This window comes from Ranitomeya imitator, chromosome 3 (assembly GCF_032444005.1).
Source record: "Ranitomeya imitator isolate aRanImi1 chromosome 3, aRanImi1.pri, whole genome shotgun sequence".
Taxonomy (NCBI): domain Eukaryota; kingdom Metazoa; phylum Chordata; class Amphibia; order Anura; family Dendrobatidae; genus Ranitomeya; species Ranitomeya imitator.
The window spans coordinates 651,508,417-651,530,264 of record NC_091284.1 but is presented as its reverse complement, the minus strand read 5'-3'; the positions used below and the strand labels follow the sequence as shown (position 1 = coordinate 651,530,264).

At 42.1% G+C, this 21,848-nt stretch overlaps 1 protein-coding gene across 1 annotated transcript in view; it reads left to right on the top strand.

Moving 5' to 3' along the window:
- The window catches only part of VWA8 (von Willebrand factor A domain containing 8), a 616,504-nt gene that overhangs the window by 177,396 nt on the left and 417,260 nt on the right, over positions 1–21,848 (top strand). The window contains exons 8-9 of the mRNA XM_069758217.1: positions 315–364; positions 20,233–20,341. Coding sequence (XP_069614318.1) covers positions 315–364; positions 20,233–20,341 — 159 coding nt within the window. The remainder of the gene's footprint in view (positions 1–314; positions 365–20,232; positions 20,342–21,848) is intronic.

Sequence of the window (21,848 nt, the reverse complement as noted above, 5' to 3'; positions counted from 1 at the left end):
ATATTTATTTCACTGCAAAATGCATATAAACTTATATAATGTATACAATGTGGTTTTCTGGATTTTATTTTTGATATTCTATCTCTCAATGTTTAAAATTAACCTACCCTTAAAATTATAGACTGTTCATGTCTTTGTCAATGGGCAAACTTACAAAATCAGCAAGGGATCGAATAATTATTTCCTTCACTGTATATGTAGCCAGCAAATTGCTGTCATCACTGAAGATTAAAGAAGCACTCCATAATCCTGTCAATTTGGACTGTTATATTTGGAATATGTAATTGATCTTCTGCTTTTTTTCACTCAAACAGGATCAGCTTCAGCTACTGTACTCAGTTGGACCAAATGTCCCAGCAGAAAGGTACATTATAATGAATGCTCATTTTTCCTAGTAGTTATTTTTTTGTGATATTATGTAATAATTTTCTTTTGAGTCTTTGTAACATTGATATTTTTCTACTGTGTTTTTTTTTGCATATTTTATTTATCTATTATCTGCTGCCGATTAAATTTGTATGGGTTCCATGTAGAAAACCACATGGTGTAATGCGCTGCACAAGTGAATGAAACAAGTAGTTTTCTCATCTTGTTCCCCCAGTTCTGCTCTCCACTGTGCTTTGTGTATACTGAGGCTATGCGCAACAGTGATCTAATGATGTAATTTCTCCTGCTGCGCCGAGACTCAGACACGCTTATGATGTATTATTGAAGCAGTTCCCATTATAGTAAATAGTAATAACATGTAAATAACATTAGGTATTTAGTTGACACTGTTTTGATCAAAAGAGCATAAAAGCCATACCATTGCTTTGTGACAAGGTGTAGCCAATAAGGATGGTCGTCTTAGTTTAGTAACTCACCTTGGCAAGTGACAGAATGCCTTAAAGGGAATCTGTTACCTCATTTTGCCGCTATAAGCTGTGGCCACTGCCATTAGGGGATTATCTACAGCATTCTGTAATGCTGTAGATAAGCTCCCGATGTATCCTGAAATATAAGAAAAACAAGTTACATTATACTCACCCAGGGGCGGTCCCAGTTTGGTCCGGGTCCGGCGCCTCCCATCTTGATGTGATAACGTCCTCTTCCTTGCTTCTGTTGCGGCTCAGGCGCAGGCGTACTTTGTCTGCCCTGTTGAGTGCAGTGTAAAGTACTGCAGTGCGCAGGTGCTGGGCCTCTCTGATCTTTCCTGGCACCTGCGCACTGCAGTACTTTGCTCTGTCCTCAACAGGGCAGAGAATTACGCCTGCACAGGAGCCGCAACAGAAGCAAGGAAGAGGACGTCATCGCATGAAGATGGGAGGCGCCGGACCCTGACCTGCGACGCCCATCAGACCGGACCGCACCGGACCGCCCCTGGGTAAGTATAATCTAACTTGTTTTTCTTATCTTTCAGGTTACATCGGGGCTTAACTACTGCATTGCAGAATGCTGTAGCTAAACCCCTAATGGCGGTGGCCGCAGTTTATAGCGGCAAAATGAGGTGACCGATTCCCTTTAAAATAGATGGGAGGGAGGGGGGATGCAGAGCAAGTCCTAGACTCGACCATGTTTCTCACCTGCCTGTTGCAAGCTAGATGGACAAGGTGCACAGCCCAAAGGGCAGCGACACATCACCCAAATGTACAAGTATAAGAAATTAAGGCAAAACGGGGCCTGCATTCTTGTTAGTATAGGTGCGCATTCACACTACGGCCATTAACAGATGGGTTATTGATGTCACTGTTTGTCATCAATGTGACAGATTCTTCACCCATAGGCTGTCATGGCATTCATTCAATATATCCATCAGGAAAAGATATTAAGAAGCCAATGAAGTATTTGTATACTGATGCCAGTGTTGAATGCCAGTAGTTTTTGCCAATTCCAGTCCTCAAGAGCCACCAAGAGACCAGGTCACCTGATGTGGTCTACTATGACTATAACTTGATAACATCATCCATAATCTTCTATTTTAACCCTGCTTTTGTCTTCGGTCAAACACGACCGACCTTGAACTTTAATATTCTTTAAAATATTCAAGATGCGTCTCTGAAACCCGTGGCCGACCGACCCATCCTCATTTAAGTCAATCATCCACAAGTTTCAGAACCGCATCTTGAACACCCCAAAAAATACCAAAGTTCAAAATCGGTCTCCCCAGACCAAAGACAACAGCATGGTTTTAAATAAGTGCATGAGTTTAATACTGTGACACTAATTGTTAGGTATCGAATTCCTGCCTCTGCACAGGGGGAATCTCTAACCATCTCCGCTGCGGTCTCCCATTCTTCTCCTGCCGCAGTGGAGTCTGCTCAGCGGAGACATCAGTCCCAGAGCTCATTCCAATACTGGACGACTGGTTAGTCCAGTATCAGACTGAGCTAGACGCTGGGATCGATGTCTCTGCTGAGCAGACTCCACTGCGGCTGGAGAAGAATGGGAGACCGCAGCGAAGATGGTTAGAGATTTCCCCTGTGCAGAGGCAGGAACTCGATACCTAACAAATAGTGTCATGAGTTTAAAGGGTATATGCACACGTCAGGATTTTCTAGCAGAAATTTCCTGACAAAAAATGGACATTTCTGCCAGAAATCCGCATGCGTTTTTATCACGTTTTTATCGCGAAAAAAATATCTTTTTAACTGTACTCTACATTTTTCCTTTATACTGACATTTGCTGGTCAAATAGAAGGCTAAGGGACACTTTTGGCTTCCATCTGGTGATAGAGCCTTATAGACATATTTATCAGGTAGACCCGGAACATTCTCAGCATACAAAAAAAACAAGGATGATGACAAGACCTTAGCTTACTATTTTCTCCCCCCCCCCAGCTCTTTATAACCTTTCTTCTTCTCTACCACTTATCTATTGAAGAAGAAAATGTAAAAAAAAATACGGTGCTCTCTGTGAATGTGCCTTGTCATTCTGTGCTGGCGTAGCTCAAGGGGATTGCGCACTTTTCATGGTGCATTCCCTGTAGTATATTACTATAGGCCATGCATCACAGGAGTCTCCAATCATTGTTAGACGCTGCTGTGGGCTTTCAATCGTAGTCATGCGGGGGAGAGTGTGTTGGTGATATAAGGGAAACCATTGACTTAGAAAATGTTAGAAATTTGATAATAAGCATAGTAATAACCGTTTTAATATTTATTGTACTTTAAATGAATTCACATGAGAAATCCGCTCCTCTGTTTGGCAATTGGATCAGTTCAGTGTGCCATTAATTTAACATGTTGCCAGCACAATTCCTTCTGTAGACATGCAGGCTTCGGCTGACAAGCATGCAGCATGGGAACAGACTGTGCTGTCCCCATAGACAGTCTTGTTGGCCTATGTGAACTGGACCATACTAAAGCACTGATAAACTATATACAAGTGGACAACAAGTCTAAATAGGTTTTTGATTTCCCATTAGATGTTGAAGCCTTTCCTGAGAGTAACATAATATAGCGGCATAGATTCCCCAGGAGGAATTTTACTGGGCTGCTTACTGTAGTTTTGATAAAATAACAGTTTGTTGGAATGAGATTATCACTACAGGACTAGCAAACCTGCTGCCGTGTAGCCCTCCATAATCATGAGCTCTGTATATCCCGCCCCCACCACTGATTGGCAGCTTACTGCCTCTTCACAATGTACAGTGGGCGTGGCTATGCAGAGCTCAGCATTCAGAGAACTGCAGCAGATAAATCTGTGATTTTATATAAAATGTAATGCACAACCCAGGAACTGATACATCGCCGAAATCAGGATCTTTACCCCTACATCATGTTGCTGTCAGATGGAGTACCAAAACAAATCACTTATAAAAGAAATCTGTCACTGGATTTCACACCCAATCTATTCCTTGTCCAGCACCGCCTCTCCCCTCCTTGACTAATGCCCACAATACTGAAGCTGAAGCACAGAAGCCATCAGTCAGGGGGAAGTGGTGCTAGGCAGGAATAGAGCTGGAGTGACAGAGGCATTAGATCTTCAATAGCTCTTCAGCTGTATTAGCATATAATAAATAATCTTTATTTTTATATAGCGCCAGAGGCGTAGCTAGGGTTTAGGTCCAGGGGGGCAAAGCTTCTGAGTGGGCCCCTAACCAGGTAACCTTGATTACAACTCGATGACGCCCCCTAATAGTGGAGGAGAACCTCAGCAGATGACCGCGCTGTTACTGAAGATAATCTCTATATAACGACCAACATGAATATTACCGCCATATGGTCAGTGGTAGATACTAGCCCTACAGAGCATATAAGAGATCACAGCACAGTTATAGATAATGACTTACCATTGACGTTCTTTATGATGGAATCGTTCACTTTTCCCGTCTTTTCCATCTGGCCCAGAACGACATGACAACTTCTTCCAGCTACAACTCGTCTGCAGAGAAAACAACAAAGACACATTTCACTTCTCACATTCCAGCCATCACCATCTGTTCCCAACCTGCACAAACCCCTCATCCTGCTGATACCCCAATACTGAGCCGCTGCTGCCGTATGTGTCCCTATTACTGCACCTGATATCCCAATACTGAGCCTCTGCTGCCGTATGTCTCCCTATTACTACACCTGATACCCCAATACTGAGCCGCTGCTGCCATGTGTCCCTATTACTGCACCTGATACCCCAATATTGAGCCGCTGCTGCCATATGTGTCCCTATTACTGCACCTGATATCCCAATACTGAGCCTCTGCTGCCGTATGTGTCCCTATTACTACACTTGATACCCCAATACTGAGCCGCTGCTGGCATATGTGTCCCTATTACTGCACCTGATACCCCAGTACTGAGCCGCTGCTGCCATGTGTCCCTATTACTGAACCTGATACCCCGATACTGAGCCGCTGCTGCCGTATGTGTCCCTATTACTGCACCTGATATCCCAATACTGAGCCGCTGCCGCCGTATGTGACCCTATTACTGCACCTACTCTGTGGTTCTCTGTATCCTCTAAATTCTAAAGCACCCCTCTATAGTATAGTAATGCCGGGTGCAAGTGCCCTAGAAAACAGAGCCCACATTTTGCCCCCTAGAAAGTAATAATGCCCTCTGTGTGTCCCTTTGATAGTCACAGTAACCTGAGCTCCCCTATTACAATAAGTGCCCACTTTAAATTTAATAATGTCCCGAGTCTTCCTCCGTACAGCTCCCCTATATACAGTGTAATGCCCCCTAACTGTATAGTACCACCCACACAGTATACTGACCCCTTAGTAGCCTTCAAACTGTTTGATGGCTCCAGCACTGTAATCCCCACACTGTATGATGGCCCCATAGATAACCGTCATATAGTATAATGTGCTAGATAGTCCTCAATATAGCACAAGGCAGCACCCCTATAGGCAGACCCTGTAGTTTAAAGCACCCCCCATAGGCAGACCCTGTAGTACAAGGCAGCACCCCCCCATAGGCAGATCCTATAGAATAAGGCAGCACCCCCCATAGGCAGATCCTGTAGAATAACGCAGCACTCCCCCCCCTCTCTCCCTATAGGCAGATCCTGTATATAAGGCAGCACTCCCCCCCCCCCCCCCCCATAGGCATATACTATAGAATAAGGCAGCACTCCCCCCCCATAGGCAGATCCTGTATATAAGGCAGCACCCCCATAGGCATATACTATAGAATAAGGCAGCACTCCCACCCCCTATAAGCAGAGCACCCCCCATAGGCAGATCCTGTATATAAGGCAGCACTCTCCCCCCCATAGGTAGATCCTGTAAATAAGGCAGCACTCCCTCTCCTAGAGGCAAATCCTGTATATAAGGCAGCACTCCCTCCCCTATAGGCAGATGCTGTATATGAGGCAGCACTCCCCCTATAGGCAGATCCTGTATATAAGGCACCACACTGCAGCGCTAGAACATACAAACTTGAAAAACGAAATTTGAACTGCATTACTGCACTGGAAATATGAAAAATGAGAGCTTTTAGCGCATAAAAATGGCCAATTTTATGTGTACCTGGTAGCCCCGTTACGGCATCTCTCTTATACCAGGTCCTAAACTTGCCTTACCTCGCTGAGAATAAACGTCTCCATCTGAATGGGTACATGTGAAAACCTCTTACTAGACTAAAATTCTCTCTGTGGAGGGGTATTGGACCTGCTGTAATTAAAACACCTGAAGCTAGGAGGCGGAGTGCACGATCAGAAGGCTAGAGAATACATTTCAAAAACCTGACCGGCACATCCAAACATAGACTCAGTGTTCACACTGAGTCTATGTTTGGATGTGCCGGTCAGGTTTTTGAAATGGATCCTGTATATGAGGCAGCACTCCCTCCCCTATAGGCAGATCCTGTATATAAGGCAGCACTCCCTCCCCTATAGGCAGATACTGTATATAAGGCAGCACTCCCTCCCCTATAGGCAGATCCTGTATATAAGGCAGCACTCCCTCCCCTATAGGCAGATCCTGTATATAAGGCAACACTCCCTCCCCTATAGGCAGATCCTGTATATGAGGCAGCACACCCTCCCCTATAGGCAGATACTGTATATAAGGCAGCACTCCCTCCCCTATAGGCAGATACTGTATATAAGGCAGCACTCCCTCTCCTATAGGCAGATCCTGTATATAAGGCAGCACTCCCTCCCCTATAGGCAGATCCTGTATATGAGGCAGCACACCCTCCCCTATAGGCAGATACTGTATATGAGGCAGCACTCCCTCCCCTATAGGCAGATACTGTATATAAGGCAGCACTCCCTCCCCTATAGGCAGATCCTGTATATGAGGCAGCACTCCCTCCCCTATAGGCAGATACTGTATATAAGGCAGTACTCCCTCTCCTACAGGCAGATACTGTAGAATAAGGCAGCACTCCCTCCCCTATAGGCAGATACTGTAGAATAAGGCAGCACTCCCTCCCCTATAGGCAGATACTGTAGAATAAGGCAGCCCCCATAAAAACACAGCAAATAAATACTCACCTCTCTTCCTCCTTGTTCCAGCGGTGCTTCCTGCTCCTGCTCATCTGACAGTGGGTGCTGGGCGGTGACGTCATCGCGCCCGCTGTCAGACGGTGTGGGGATGATGGGAGGAGCGCAGTGCTCCTTCCCTCATCACTGCGGTGAGCTGTATCGGCTAGATGCCGATACAGCTCACCATGCGATGACAGGCGGGGGGCCCACTGCTGGTACCGGGCCCCCACCCGCCTGCTCAGGGGCCCCATATCGGCAGAGCAGGAAGATAGATTCTCCCTGCTCTGCCGATGCAGTTACAGTAGCGCAGCTCCCGGTGGGCCCCCTCAGAGCGCGGGGCCCGGGGTAATGGCCCTCTCCTCCCCCCCGGTAGCTACGCTACTGTATAGCGCTAACATATTCCGCAGCGCTTTACAGGTTGCACACATTATCATCACTGTCCCCGTTGGGGCTCACAATCGAGGTTCCCTATCAGTATGCTCCCGGTAGGCCCCCTCAGAGCGCGGGCCCGGGGTGATGGCCCTCTCCCCCTCCCCCCCGTTAGCCATGCTACTGTATAGCGCTAACATATTCTGCAGCGCTTTACAGGTTGCGCACATTATCATCACTGTCCCCGTTGGGGTCACAATCGAGGTTCCCTTTCAGTATGTCTTTGGAATGTGGGAGGAAACCGGAGTACCCGGAGAAAATCACCGCAAACAGGAAGAAACATACAAACTCTTTGCAGATGTTGTCCTTGGTGGGGTTTGAACCCAGGACTCCAGCGCTGCAAGGCTGCAGTGCTAACCACTTCGCCACCGTGCTGCCCCTATTATTATTATTATTTTTATATCAATTCAAACGCCAATTTGTCAGTAGTGGAAGAACAGACTAGCCATGTAAAGGTAACATAGTTAGTAAGGCCGAAAAAAGACATTTGTCCATCCAGTTCAGCCTATATTCCATCATAATAAATACCCAGATCTACGTCCTTCTACAGAACCTAATAATTGTATGATACAATATTGTTCTGCTCCAGGAAGACATCCAGGCCTCTCTTGAACCCCTCGACTGAGTTCGCCATCACCACCTGCTCAGGCAAGCAATTCCAGATTCTCACTGCCCTAACAGTAAAGAATCCTCTTCTATGTTGGTGGAAAAACCTTCTCTCCTCCAGACGCAAAGAATGCCCCCTTGTGCCCGTCACCTTCCTTGGTATAAACAGATCCTCAGCGAGATATTTGTATTGTCCCCTTATATACTTATACATGGTTATTAGATCGCCCCTCATTCGTCTTTTTTCTAGACTAAATAATCCTAATTTCGCTAATCTATCTGGGTATTGTAGTTCTCCCATCCCCTTTATTAATTTTGTTGCCCTCCTTTGTACTCTCTCTAGTTCCATTATATCCTTCCTGAGCACCGGTGCCCAAAACTGGACACAGTACTCCATGTGCGGTCTAACTAGGGATTTGTACAGAGGCAGTATAATGCTCTCATCATGTGTATCCAGACCTCTTTTAATGCACCCCATGATCCTGTTTGCCTTGGCAGCTGCTGCCTGGCACTGGCTGCTCCAGGTAAGTTTATCATTAACTAGGATCCCCAAGTCCTTCTCCCTGTCAGATTTACCCAGTGGTTTCCCGTTCAGTGTGTAATGGTGATATTGATTCCCTCTTCCCATGTGTATAACCTTACATTTATCATTGTTAAACCTCATCTGCCACCTTTCAGCCCAAGTTTCCAACTTATCCAGATCCATCTGTAGCAGAATACTATCTTCTCTTGTATTAACTGCTTTACATAGTTTTGTATCATCTGCAAATATCGATATTTTACTGTGTAAACCTTCTACCAGATCATTAATGAATATGTTGAAGAGAACAGGTCCCAATACTGACCCCTGCGGTACCCCACTGGTCACAGCGACCCAGTTAGAGACTAGGTCTCTAACTGGCCATGTGTTGCTGGCCATGTCTTTGAAAGAGCTACATAAACGTAGAAATAATTTGTGGTGTGAAATCCTGCTGATAGACCCTTTACAATAGTTCTTTCACCTGAATTTGTTGCCCTCTGCAAACCCAGTATAACCTGGGGACAGGCTTCCCTCCAGATAGCCAAAAGGCGCAAAAACTGATTGTTTGATTGTTCCTGATAGCTAACTAGCACAATCAAGCGGACTCATGTGCTACACAACAGCCAGTCAGTCATCACTGAACTTGGCCGGGTAAGGCAGGGAGAACTATTTATGTCCATATAAAGACAGATCTGTCTAAAGCTGGGATCCTTTCTTAGGAAACATGCTAGGTTTTTAAGCTAATTAAGGCTGACAGCCCCATCATGAAGGATGATTACAGTGGAAGATGATTTCTATAATGAACATATAGGACTCGGTGTAATAATGTATTCCTGCGTACACCACAGCGAGCATTTCCATCTCATGTGCCATGGTTCCTTGTTATCAGTGAGATGTATCATCTGACTCTTTAATGCAATCCCAAGACACATATTGTGATCTAATATGGGATAAAGACTAATTGATATGAACTAATTTCTATGGAGGATGATGTGAAGAGAACGGTTGAATTTTTAATATGGAACGTTATACATTTTATCCATGATGCAGCTTGTAATAATGTGATTTAAACACTGCTTTCATGTCTTCTTTTCCATGTTTTTTGGGGTCTCAGAATAAGAATTATTTATTTACTCTACTTATTAGACAAATCCTGCATCTTAAGAACCGTGTTTTGGTGTTCCGTTCATCATGTGTCACTGTGATCCTTTTCTAACAAATTACTGTAAGAGAATCTGGGTTTAGTCTAAAGTCCATGCAGGTCTTGGGGACCTGTGGCCAGATGCAGATGTTTCAGATGTGTGACTGTAAAGTATAAGGTAATCGTCTACATCTTACAATCGATCCTAATAAGGGTCCCCTTAAAGGAAATCTGTTAGCAGATTTTTGCTATGTAGTTTGAGGGCAGCATGAGTTAGGCGTTAAAACACAGAATTCAGAGATGGGTCAATTGGTGTGCTCTTGTTTACTTATACACTGATGGTTTTATCACCTGGTGATTTTCATTGTCCTCACAACAGCAGCATGTAGTCAGACTCCGCCCTCTCCTCTGATAAGCAGCGCACTGTCTATAGACAGTGTACATACAGAGTATATAAACACTACCTGAGTACCTAGTCACAGGGTAAGAAGGGACATATGCCAGAATAAATAATTTTAAAATATATATATTTTTATTTAGAAATTCAAATATTAAAAAATAAGGTTAAAATTAGGAATGGACAGGGAATACCTCATATGAGTATACCATACTGGAGCTATAGAACATAAATAGAATTAATAAACCCACGGTCACAATAAGCTACAGCAAAGTGCAAGTGAAAGTTAATAGAGTACACATCTCTCTGTGTTTCAGTCAATAGCTAAATATTTTGCAGATTTCAGATAAGTATGCCTGAGTCCATTCAAAGTATGATCAGTGTGATAATGAAGTATCAAAGACAATCATACTTCGAACAATGTAAGTCAGTATAGAAAGTCCTGTAGGTAAGTGTGTCTCCACCACCGTTTCGCAACGTTCTTTCTTTGGGGCGCCTCAGAAAATTACTCAGAAATTGATGGAGTTGCTCAGTGAAGGACTACGTTTATTAATACATAATGTCATAATAAGTTTTTTGAAATAAGGTTTATAAAGCATACAGGTACTTAAGTTAAGGGAGGTATCTCCTTTAGCAGATAACGTGATGGCAACTATTGCTTTATTTGAGCATATGAATGTCGTTAAGGAGAGCACTTCACTCAGAAGTCTCTCTTAAGAACTGTAGGAGAGAATGGATCTAGTGGTCCAGGCCTACCTATGCATTACCTAGAAGTCCATTTATTTAAATAACCACTATGTACCACTATGGAGGCACTCTAATTAGATCTAAGATTATGAAAGTGAGACCTGCATCGAATAGCTGATTGTTAAACAATCCTCCATGTATAAAAAAAAGTTTTTTTGAGATACTTTCTTTGACTAATGACACATCTCTGGATGTTTATTGGAATGCATTATCAGAAAACAGTCTATTGTTTTAATCAGTTTTTATGTTAAATGTATAGAAAAAACAACACTTTTTTTTCAGTTTTCCATATCACAATCTATATATTTTTATTAAAAAAAAACTGGCGTTGTGAAATAAGAGTATAGCGCCTCTCCATGTCGGAAAATCTCAGAGATCTCGGCTACCTCGGGTAGCTGAATCCCTGAAGAACGTGATCAGGTCAGTTTTCATGATCCTCTATCAAGTGATCACCGTTATGCACCGAATAATGGCGATCGTTAAAATAAAATAAAAAAGGTCCAATTTAAAATTAATTTCTCTCTCTTCTGATATAATCTAGCATATCAGATAATAGAGAGGTATAATCCCTCGAGTCCCCTCGATACCTCCTCCTTCCCAGGACCCTCATGCTCCATTTCCTGGCCCTCCGAGTCATCTTCCTGGAAAAAATGGTGGGCGTATGCACAGTGTGCTTGCATAGATCTGCTGGCCGGTGCCCGAGAACAATAGGGAATGTTTCTTATTGGTTCCTTTTGATCACTGTGATAGACCCCAGCAAAGTGATCAAAATAAAAAAAAATGTAAATCAAATCCCCCTTTGTTACCACCTTAGTTGGAAAAAATTTTATAAAATAATTTGTTTAAACATTTTTTTCCATTCTTTGCGGTTAGAGTTGTGTTAAGGTTGGCGTTAGAGTTTTGTTAAGGATAGGGTTGTGTTTGAGTTAGAATTGGGTTCTTTTCAAAAGTGAAAAAAAAATGACAGCTAGTGTTCAGCGTAAGTGCTTGCTATTCGAGTTTGCATTTGGTGGTCAGGCATTCTCAGAGTATCGCGGATTCCCGAATGTTTTTTTTTGGATGTCTTAACAGCCACAAGACATGTTGAGCAGGGACTTAAGTATGTCAGTCGAGCACCCGTGATATTTGGTGCATACCCGTGCACCCGATGCAAACTATAGTAGCGAGCACTTGGCGCTCAACACTAATGCGACATATTCAATATGACAACCCAATGTTATCAAATTCTGTCATACCTGTGGGTTCAAAATGCTCACTATACCCCTGCATAAAATCCTTAAGGGGTATGGTTTCCAAAATGGGGGCACTTGTGTGGGGAGAGGGGGGGGGGAGGGGTCCACTGTTTAGGCACATCAGGGGGTCTCCAAGCGCGACATGGCATCCGCTCTCAATTGCAGCCAGTTTTGCGTTTAAAAAGTCAAATGGTGCTCCTTCCCTTCAGAGCGTCCAAACAGTGAATTTTCCCCACACATGGGGTAGCAGCATACTCAGGAAAAATTGTGCAACTAATTTTGCGGTCTATTTTCTCATATTAACCTTGTGAAATATAAAAAAGTTTGGGTCTAAACTAAATTTTTGTAAAAAAAAAAAAATTTAAATGTTAATTTTTTCCTTCCGCATTGCTTCAGTTCTCATGAAGCAAATGAAGGGATCATAACCTTCTTGAATGTGGTTTTGACTACCTTGAGAGGTACAGTTTTTAGAATGGTGTCACTTTTGGGTATTTTCTGTCATATTGACCCCTCAAAGTCACTTCAAATGTTATGTGGTCCCTAAAAAAAAAAAAAAGTTTTTGAAAATTCACTGGTCAACTTTCAATCCTTATAATGTTCTAATAAAAAAAAAATGTTTCCAAAATTGTGCTGATGTAAAGTAGACATGTGGGAAATGTTATTTATCAACTACAGTCATGGCCAAAAGTTTTGAGAATGACACCAAAATTATATTTTCACATGATCTGCTGCCCTCTGGTTTTTATTCGTGTTTGTCTGATGTTTATATCACATGCAGAAATATAATTGCAATCATATTATGAGTACCAGTAGGTTATATTGACAGTTAGAATGAGTTAATGCAGCAAATCAATATTTGCAGTGTTGACCCTTCTTCTTCAAGACCCCTGGCAATTCTCCCTGGCATGCTCTCAATCAACTTCTGGACCAAATCCTGACTGATAGCAGTCCATTCTTGCATAATCAATGCTTGCATTTTGCCAGAATTTGTTGGTTTTTGTTTGTCCACCCGTCTCTTGATGATTGACCACGAGTCCTCAATGGGATTAAGATCTGGGGAGTTTCCAGGCCATGGACCCAAAATCTCTATGTTTTGTTCCATGAGCCATTTAGTTATCACCTTTGCTTTATGGCAAGGTGCTCCATCACGCTGGAAAAGGCATTGTTGGGCGCCAAACTGCTCTTGGACGGTTGGGAGAAGTTGCTCTTGGAGGACATTCTGGTACCATTCTTTATTCATGGCTGTGTTTTTAGACAAGACTGTGAGTGAGCCGATTCCCTTGGCTGAGAAGCAACCCCACACATGAATGGTTTCAGGATGCTTTACAGTTGGCATGAGACAGGACTGGTGGTAGCGCTCACCTCTTCTTCTCCGAATAAGCTGTTTTCCAGATGTCCCAAACAATTGAAAAGGGGATTCATCAGAGAAAATTACTTTGCCCCAGTCCTCAGCAGTCCACTCCCTGTACCTTTTGTAGAATATCAGTCGGTCCCTGATGTTTTTTCTGGAGAGAAGTGGCTTCTTTGCTGCTCTCCTTGAAACCAGGCCTTGCTCAAAGAGTCTCCGCCTCACAGTGCGTGCAGAAGCACTCACACCAGCCTGCTGCCATTCCTGAGCAAGCTCTGCACTGCTGGTAGTCCGATCCCGCAGCTGAAACAGTTTTAAGATACGGTCCTGGCGCTTGCTGGTCTTTCTTGGGCGCCCTGGAGCCTTTTTGACAACAATGGAAGCTCTCTCCTTGAAGTTCTTGATGATGTGATAGATTGTTGACTGAGGTGCAATCTTTGCAGCTGCGATACTCTTCCCTGTTAGGCCATTTTTGTGCAGTGCAATGATGGCTGCACGTGTTTCTTTAGAGATAACCATGGTTAACTGAAGAGAAACAATGATACCAAGCACCAGCCTCCTTTTAAAGTGTCCAGTGATGTCATTCTTACTTAATCATGACTGATTGATCGCCAGCCCTGTCCTCATCAACACCCACACCTGTGTTAATGGATCAATCACTAAAACGATGTTAGCTGCTCCTTTTAAGGCAGGACTGCAATGATGTTGAAATGTGTTTTGGGGGTTAAAGTTCATTTTCTGGGCAAATATTTTACTTTGCAAGTACAGTAATTGCTGTTAAGCTGATCACTCTGACACTCAGGAGTATATGCAAATTGCCATTAAAAAAAATTAAGCAGTAGACTTTGGAAAAATAATATTTGTCTCATTCTCAAAATTTTTGTCCATGACTGTATTTTATGTGACATGACTCTCTGATTTAGGGGCAGAAACACTAAAAGTTTGAAAACTACAAATTTTTAAAAATGTTTGCCAAATTTCATTTTTTACACAAATAGATGCAATTCATATCGAAGAACTGTTACCACTATCATGAAGTACAATATGTCACGAAAAAATCTCAGAATCACCAGTATCCATTAGTGTTCCAGAATTACCACATAAAGGGGCACTGGTCAGAATTGTAAAATTTGGCTTGGTCATTACTTCAAAATTAGCTCGGTCAGTAAGGGGTTAAACAATAGACCGTTTTCTGATGGCTCATTACCTTTAACAGTAAAGAAGTTGTCTTTCAGTTCTCCCATCAGGGAAAATACAAGCACCTAAATTAAAAGAAATGAGATTATTCTGGGAGTTGTTCCATAAATAAAAGCAGTGGAAAAACTGCAATTAGAAGTGATCTGGCTGCCTTATTGGAAAGTACGGTACATTGTCGTTTTTTTTCGCCACATTAACAAACTTGTTTTCCGCAGTATCTAAAATGTGATGACTCACTTTACAAGTTCATACAGTGATGTTGAAATGTGTAGATTGTCCTGATATGAATTGTACTGGTATAACTTGTGCTCCAGGACCTAAAGCATATAATGTGTGAGGAAAAGGACAATATAAATCAGGACGCGCGAACATAAAAAAGAATTACATTTAGACGGATGAACATAATTGTACATATGTTTTTTGGCTTTATAATCTACGGTAGTTCAAACATTGAGCAACCCAAAGTTGTACTTACAGATTTTGGTAATTTTTTTGTTTTTTTTTTCCCTCCATGTTGTCTATCTGTACTTAAAACCCTTCCATATGAGCATCCGGTAATCCACAATATCTGATTATCTAGCAACAATGACATTCCCTTTTTTATTTTTCTTTCGTTTTTGTTTTTTTTCTCTCCATTTTTTTTAAAACTGTTTTCATTAATGATTTTTAATCATGTGCGTTCCAGGCAAACAATGTTAAAGGATACTATCAATTTACAATCAAGTTGTATATTTCTCAAAAATAAACACCTAAGGTTATGTTCACGTAGCATTGTAGCCTACTGTCAATCGATCCGATGGAGCTGCTGTCTAAAACTCTGAAAAATGAATTCGGTCTATGTGCTGATGGGGCCTGTGACTTTAATGATACAAGGGTGATGTTGGACACTTTCATGAATCGTGGTATGTGATAAAGGTTGTAGGCTAGAAGGCTATGTGAATATAGCCTAACAAAGACGGTCAACCCTGGAAATGAATAATGGGTATTAGAGAGGTAATAATGTAATAACCACTATAACTAAATTATGAAAATTTCAACCTTTGACCTGCGGCAATAAAGCACCAGGTCTCAATATGAGAGCACAAAGTGTGTTTGTGCGGGAGTGTGTTATAAATGTAAGTGTAGCGTCCAATAAATTAACTACCGTGGCGCTATATATTTGTGCCCTAATCACAAGAAGAATAGCCATCTGGGAGGTAATCTGGTAGCGTTTGATCAGTTATAGATGATACCGCTATCACAGCCTCCTCTTGATAACCGGAAAGTGAAGAGCAGACGTTCAGGTGAGGAGCATGACTTGGGTGAGAGTCTAATGTCTAGTAAGGTTGTCTGATTGGGAACCTAGGAGTGGGGCTACAGATTTTGTCTTAGGTCATGTTCACAAGTTCAATATTTGGTCAGTATTTTACCTCAGTTATTTGTAAGCCAAAACCAGGAGTGGGTGGAAAATACAGAAGTGGTGAAGTGTTTCTATTATACTTTTCCTCCTGATTTTTACTTACAAATACTGAAATAAAAAAGTCCCCAAATACTGAATATGTGAACATGGCCATAAAGTGAGAGTACCTGTGAGGAAATGGGTTAATCAGAATGAAGTACAAGCAGAGCATTCATCTGTAATGTCTGTTTGTTATCAAGTTTATGACACATTCATATAATATATTGATGAGAAGACGTTTGTATAGTCAACAATTCTAAGGTAGACCCAAAGTTATAAGGAATGAGTTCCTCTACAGTACCAGTGAGAGATTTGTTATAAATCACTGCGTATATCTGGGGTGCTTGCCAGTATTCTTTCTCATTACCAGATAGTTGTAGAGAAACTATCATGATGGAAAAGCAATTGTAAAAGGGTGATGAATAATATTCAGGTGCTTAGTCCTGCTGTTCTGTTCGTATTGGCTACAGACTTGTACTGTTCTAGTCAACACCTATTAAAGTCTGTTATTATGGCATTTAGCTACTCTAAGCGTATTGTTTGAACACAGTTGCATTATTTAACTGTATGTGAACATGGTTGGTAAAAAAACAAATGAAAAAAAAAAAAAAAGTTTTAGAGTCTCACTTATTGCTATATTCAGGCATCTTTACCCTTTGAATAGAAATAACTCATAAGTGCTTTACATAAACTTTTACTACACTAGGACATGTAATATCTGTGTTATCACAAAAGATGGACAAATGCTGCATCTTTTCCTTGTTAGGCTTTTTCTGGTTCTGGTGGAGGCCGTGGGTTCGCATTGTTAGCATGCTACTGGATGTGGTTTACTATGGCTGCTGCTCCTACACTTTTCTTCCTAATATGCATTGCTCAAAAATATAAAGGGAACTCTAAAATACCACATCCTAGATATCACTGAATGAAATATTCCAGTTGCACATCTTTTTATTCATTACCTAGTGGAATGTGTTGAGAACAGTAAAACATAAAAATGATCCATGTAAATCAAAAGTGATATCCCATAGAGTTCTGGAGTTGGAATGATACTCAAAATCAAAGTGGAAAATCAAATTACAGGCTGATTCAACTTCAGTGGAAATGCCTCAAGGCAAGTAAATGATGCTCAGTAGTGTGTGTGGCCTACATGTGCCTGTATGACCTCCCTACAACGCCTGGGCATGCTCCTGATGAGGCGGCAGATGTTCTCCTGAGGCATCTCCTCCCAGTCCTGGATTAAAGCATCAGTCAACTCCTGGACAGTCTGTGGTGCAACGTGGCGTTGGTGCATGGAATGAGACATGATGTCCAGATGTGCTTTATTGGATACATGTCTGGGGAACAAGCAGGCCAGTCCATAGCATTAGTGCCTTTATAATGCAGGAACTACTGACACACTTCAACCACATGAGGCCTAGCATTGTCATGGATCAGAAGGAACCCAGGACCCACTGAACCTGCATATGGTCTTACAATTGGTCTGAGGATCTAATGGCAGTCGAGGTATCTCTGGCTAGCACATGGAGGGCTGTGCAGCCCTCCAAAGAAATTCCTCCCCACACCATTACTGACCCACAGAAAAAATGGCCATGCTGGAGGATGATGCAGGCACAGAGGGTTCTTCATGGCATGTCCAGATTCTATCATTTCTGTCACATGTGCTCAGAGTGAACCTGCTGTTATCTGTGAAAAGCACAGGTCACCAATGTCGAATCTGCCAATCTTGGTGTTCTCTGGCAGATGCCAATTGCCCTGTATTGTGTTGGGCTTTAAGCACAACACCCACTTGTGGATGTCAGGCCATTATACCACTTTCATGTAGTCTGTTTGACAATTTGAGCAGACACATGGATGTTAGTGGTCTGCTGCAGGTCATTTTGCGGGGCTCTGGCACTGCTCCTCCTGTTCCTCCTTGCACAAAGGAGGAGGTAACAATCCGGTTGCTGGGTTGTTGCCCTCTGACGCCCCCCTCAATGTCTCCTGGTGTTGCCTGTCTCCTAGTACTGTATCTGTTCTATGCTTTGGACACTGTGCTGACAGACACAACTACCCTTCTTGCTACAGCTCGCGTTGATGTGCCATCTTGGATGAGCTGCACTACTTGAGCAACTTCTGTGTGTTGTAGACAGTGCCTCATGCTACTATACTGTACCTCTAGAGATGAGAGCAATGACAAAATGTAAAAGTGACCAAAACCGTCAAAAACGATGAGAACAGAGAAATGGCTTGTGGTCTCCCCTTCAGTACTACTCCTTTATAGGGGTTGTTTGGCCAATTGCCCATCATTTCTACCTGTTGTCTATTTCCTTTACACAACAGCACGATTCACAGTCTGGGTGTTGCTCCATAACTGATAAGGTTGATTTTACAGAAGTTTGTTCGACTTGGAGTTACATTATGTTGTTTAAGTGTTTCCTTTCATTTTTTTGGAGCAGTGGAGATGGCATAACAAGTGACTATCCTAATTCTTCCAGAAATAATTTTTGTTTACACAGTGTATATAAGTTCCAATCAGGGTTTATTTCATGCCATAAAAGAAATGCATTGTAGGCAGATACATCAAAACTATTATAAAACCATTGGCCACCGATTGGTTTTGCATTTGCTTAGGCACGTAGCTATTAGTTGATCTCGTGTATCACCTGCCCCTTCGGTCAAATTCTAGTCTAATATCATCTGTGGCTTTTTTTCATTTCGACAACTTACTGGATTGTCGTGGTGCATCGTGCTCATCGGAATGACCTGTTTGTTATGTAAGAAACCACTGTCTTTTCTCCAGTAAACTAAAACGTTTAGCCATGAGCATTTATTTTGCCAAGGATACCTTGTGGCACGTCAGGCTTGCTTTTTCTTACAGTGCCCACCATTGTAAGTTTAAGTTTTAGCAACAGCTACCCCAGATGGTGCGATGTAAAAAAGTTGTCACATATCACATTTTGTCCTCTTAGTCCATATGTCAAATCTGAAACAACTCGCCTAGCCTGACTCTTTTCTGGCTTTTTTTCCTGTATATACCTGAGCTTTAAAGGGAACCTGTCACCTGTGTCAAGACCGGTTTTCGGTCATATGGGCGGAGTTTTCGGGTGTTTGATTCACCCTTTCCTTACCCGCTGGCTGCATGCTGGCCGCAATATTGGATTGAAGTTCATTCTCTGTCCTCCGTAGTACACGCCTGCGCAAGGCAATCGATAAACTATAGTAGGTGCAATAAATAATCCACAATGATACTATAAACTTTTTGTGACTGAAAATATGGCAGGAGATATGTATAAAATATTATTGGGTCTCCTATCGACTCGAGCAGTATATGTGTAACGATCATTATTCCATAAAAATTTTTTAAATAAAATAAACACTCATATTCACACCTATACATAAAGTAACTTAACCACAATTTGCAGATCCTCATAATAAATAATCTGCTGCTTCTCAAATAGACCCGAACAGTACAGCAGGGTTAAAATAACCTCACTTTTTGCGCTTTATATTGTGCTGCTTCTATCCATTAACTATATATAATGAAGGAAAGTTTTCCATAAAAAAAAGTTTTAAGGAGGAGGTGGCGCCTGTTTCCTTGTTTATAAAAAGTCCTTGCTGGCTGCCGCTACGATGAAGGATAAGATTCGGAGGTCTTGATTGGTATTTGGTTGTGTGTTTTTATATACCTAACTGAGGATGACCCTTGTAGAGTTATCTCCGGCATTAGGGACTATGCTGGATATCAAATCTATGTACCTGGGACTAGCAATTTTGTATTTGTGGACAGTCCCAGATACGCTGATAGAGACTAGTGTGTGGTTCCTGGCATTATAAGCTAAGTGAGGTTTGGTGGATCCCTGTTCTGTAACATGTAAGAAGAGTTAGGTAAGCAATAGGAAGCGGTTTCAGTAGCATTTCTGTGATGATGGAAGCCACCAATGAGATTTCTCCACTGGCATGAAGATATTTTTGGGTGTTAAGTCAGGATCTTCCTGACTCCATTTGTTAATTTGGAGCTGAGTACAAGAGTAGCTTATATAAGAATCTAAATACGTGTAGAGTCTTGAGATGAGCGCCATATGGGGTGTCCTCTCCATCGTTGGGTGATTCAGGGGTAACAGACTTTCCTTCTCTGGCATATTTTGGAGTATAGTTTTAATGTAATGTTACCTTTGTAAGAAAAGAAGGGAAATCTTGTATCAATGTATAAAATATACTACCAGTAATATACATATAACATTTTTCACAATAATGATAAAAATGTTACATTTCTTTTCTCTTTCAGAATTTCTCATCTTCTGTCTTTTGCTACCACTCTGTGCTCCCTTGAATCTGCCACCCTGGGGCTTCCAGACTTCCCAGCAGACAATTTGGCAGCAGCCGTTGGCATTTTGGTAAACTGCTTCTAGTGATACAATTTCAAAGCTGTTCTGTAAATACCACAGGAAGGAGTCTTAAAGGGGTTCTGGGCAACCACTACTGGACAACCCCTTCTTAATCACTTTAGTGCCCCATTTTAAAATAAAAAGAATGAATACTCACCTCCCACAATTGTGCCTTTCCTGCCAGAGGCGCTATTCCTGGCGGGACACTTGACATTGTTGCATCAAGTTACCGCCATAAGCAATGTGATTGGCTGAAGCGGTTAAGGGACAAACAAATGCCATGTCACCCTTTGGGGAATAGCGGTGCCGACTTCGCAGGCCAGTAACTTTGACTGTCAGACAGCTACTTGTGGGTCAGAAACTGAATTGGGAGAACCTGAAATCTTATTTTGGCTGGAGTTTTTCGTAACCTAAGTAATATAAACATCAGGTAATCACAGAGAGGAGCAGAAAGGGGACAAGAGCGTGAATTTAAATGTGGTTATTTTTATTTCCTCTCACAATAGTGAAGGGAGACAGAGCGTTCTGCCAATTGCATCAGTGCATAAATTTACCAAGCGTGGGATTGCTCTTTAATGATGTGGATCTGTTTTAGTATATAAGCTCAAACTGAGGACTTCTGGGTAAAAAACAATAAGTCATAATACTTATTATTAAAACATTGGGAAGGCTGGGTCCAGATGGAGCTTAGAATTTCCGATACATATCCATTGCAAAATCCGCTTATGTTACATACACAAGCAACAACATGTACATATCTGCGTGCTGTGCAGAATTGACAATTACTGGACACTACTAGTGACTAGTGACTTTAGTTGTTGGCAACCAGCACTGGGCAGAACAGGCAAGTAGTTAGCAACTGTCTGTCAGTTCTTGACCCAATAGGAAAACCTAAAATAGTCCCAGACAACCCCTTTAAAGGGTTGTTTTACGATGGCAACCAATTTGTTCTTATGGGCAACATAAACGGGACCTCTTCATGAAGCACAGTAGAGGGCCAATATCAAAAAGTAGCTCTCTATAAGCCACGGTCACACTAGCTTAGTTCATGGTCAACATACCTGGACATAGACACATGAGGCTGGAAATTCAGGGCAGGAGATCTGCCGCCAGCCCGAGTATTGTGGTCCGTATACAGACCGTGAAATCCACTAGTGTGGACAACCATTGCTCTTTATACCCCTTTTAGTTACTGCTGCAAGAGAAAGCTGAATCACAATGGGAGCTCTCTTAAGAATTTTTTTTATGATAAAACAATCCCTTTACTTGTACCTAAACTATATGTAGCACATATTTATTTGTTAATGATTGGAAAGATAGATGTTTTTTATTATAGTTAATAAATGGTATCTCGTTAAGTGGTTTACGTTCTACCGCAGCTTTCCTGTTGGTTTACGGCAGAGACCTCGTGAATCTGCAGGAACATTTCTTGTTCTAATGTTTAAGAATAGGCTGGCAGCACGGAAATGATTGATTTATTTATAAAATTAATGAAATTGTCCATGGCCATTAAATC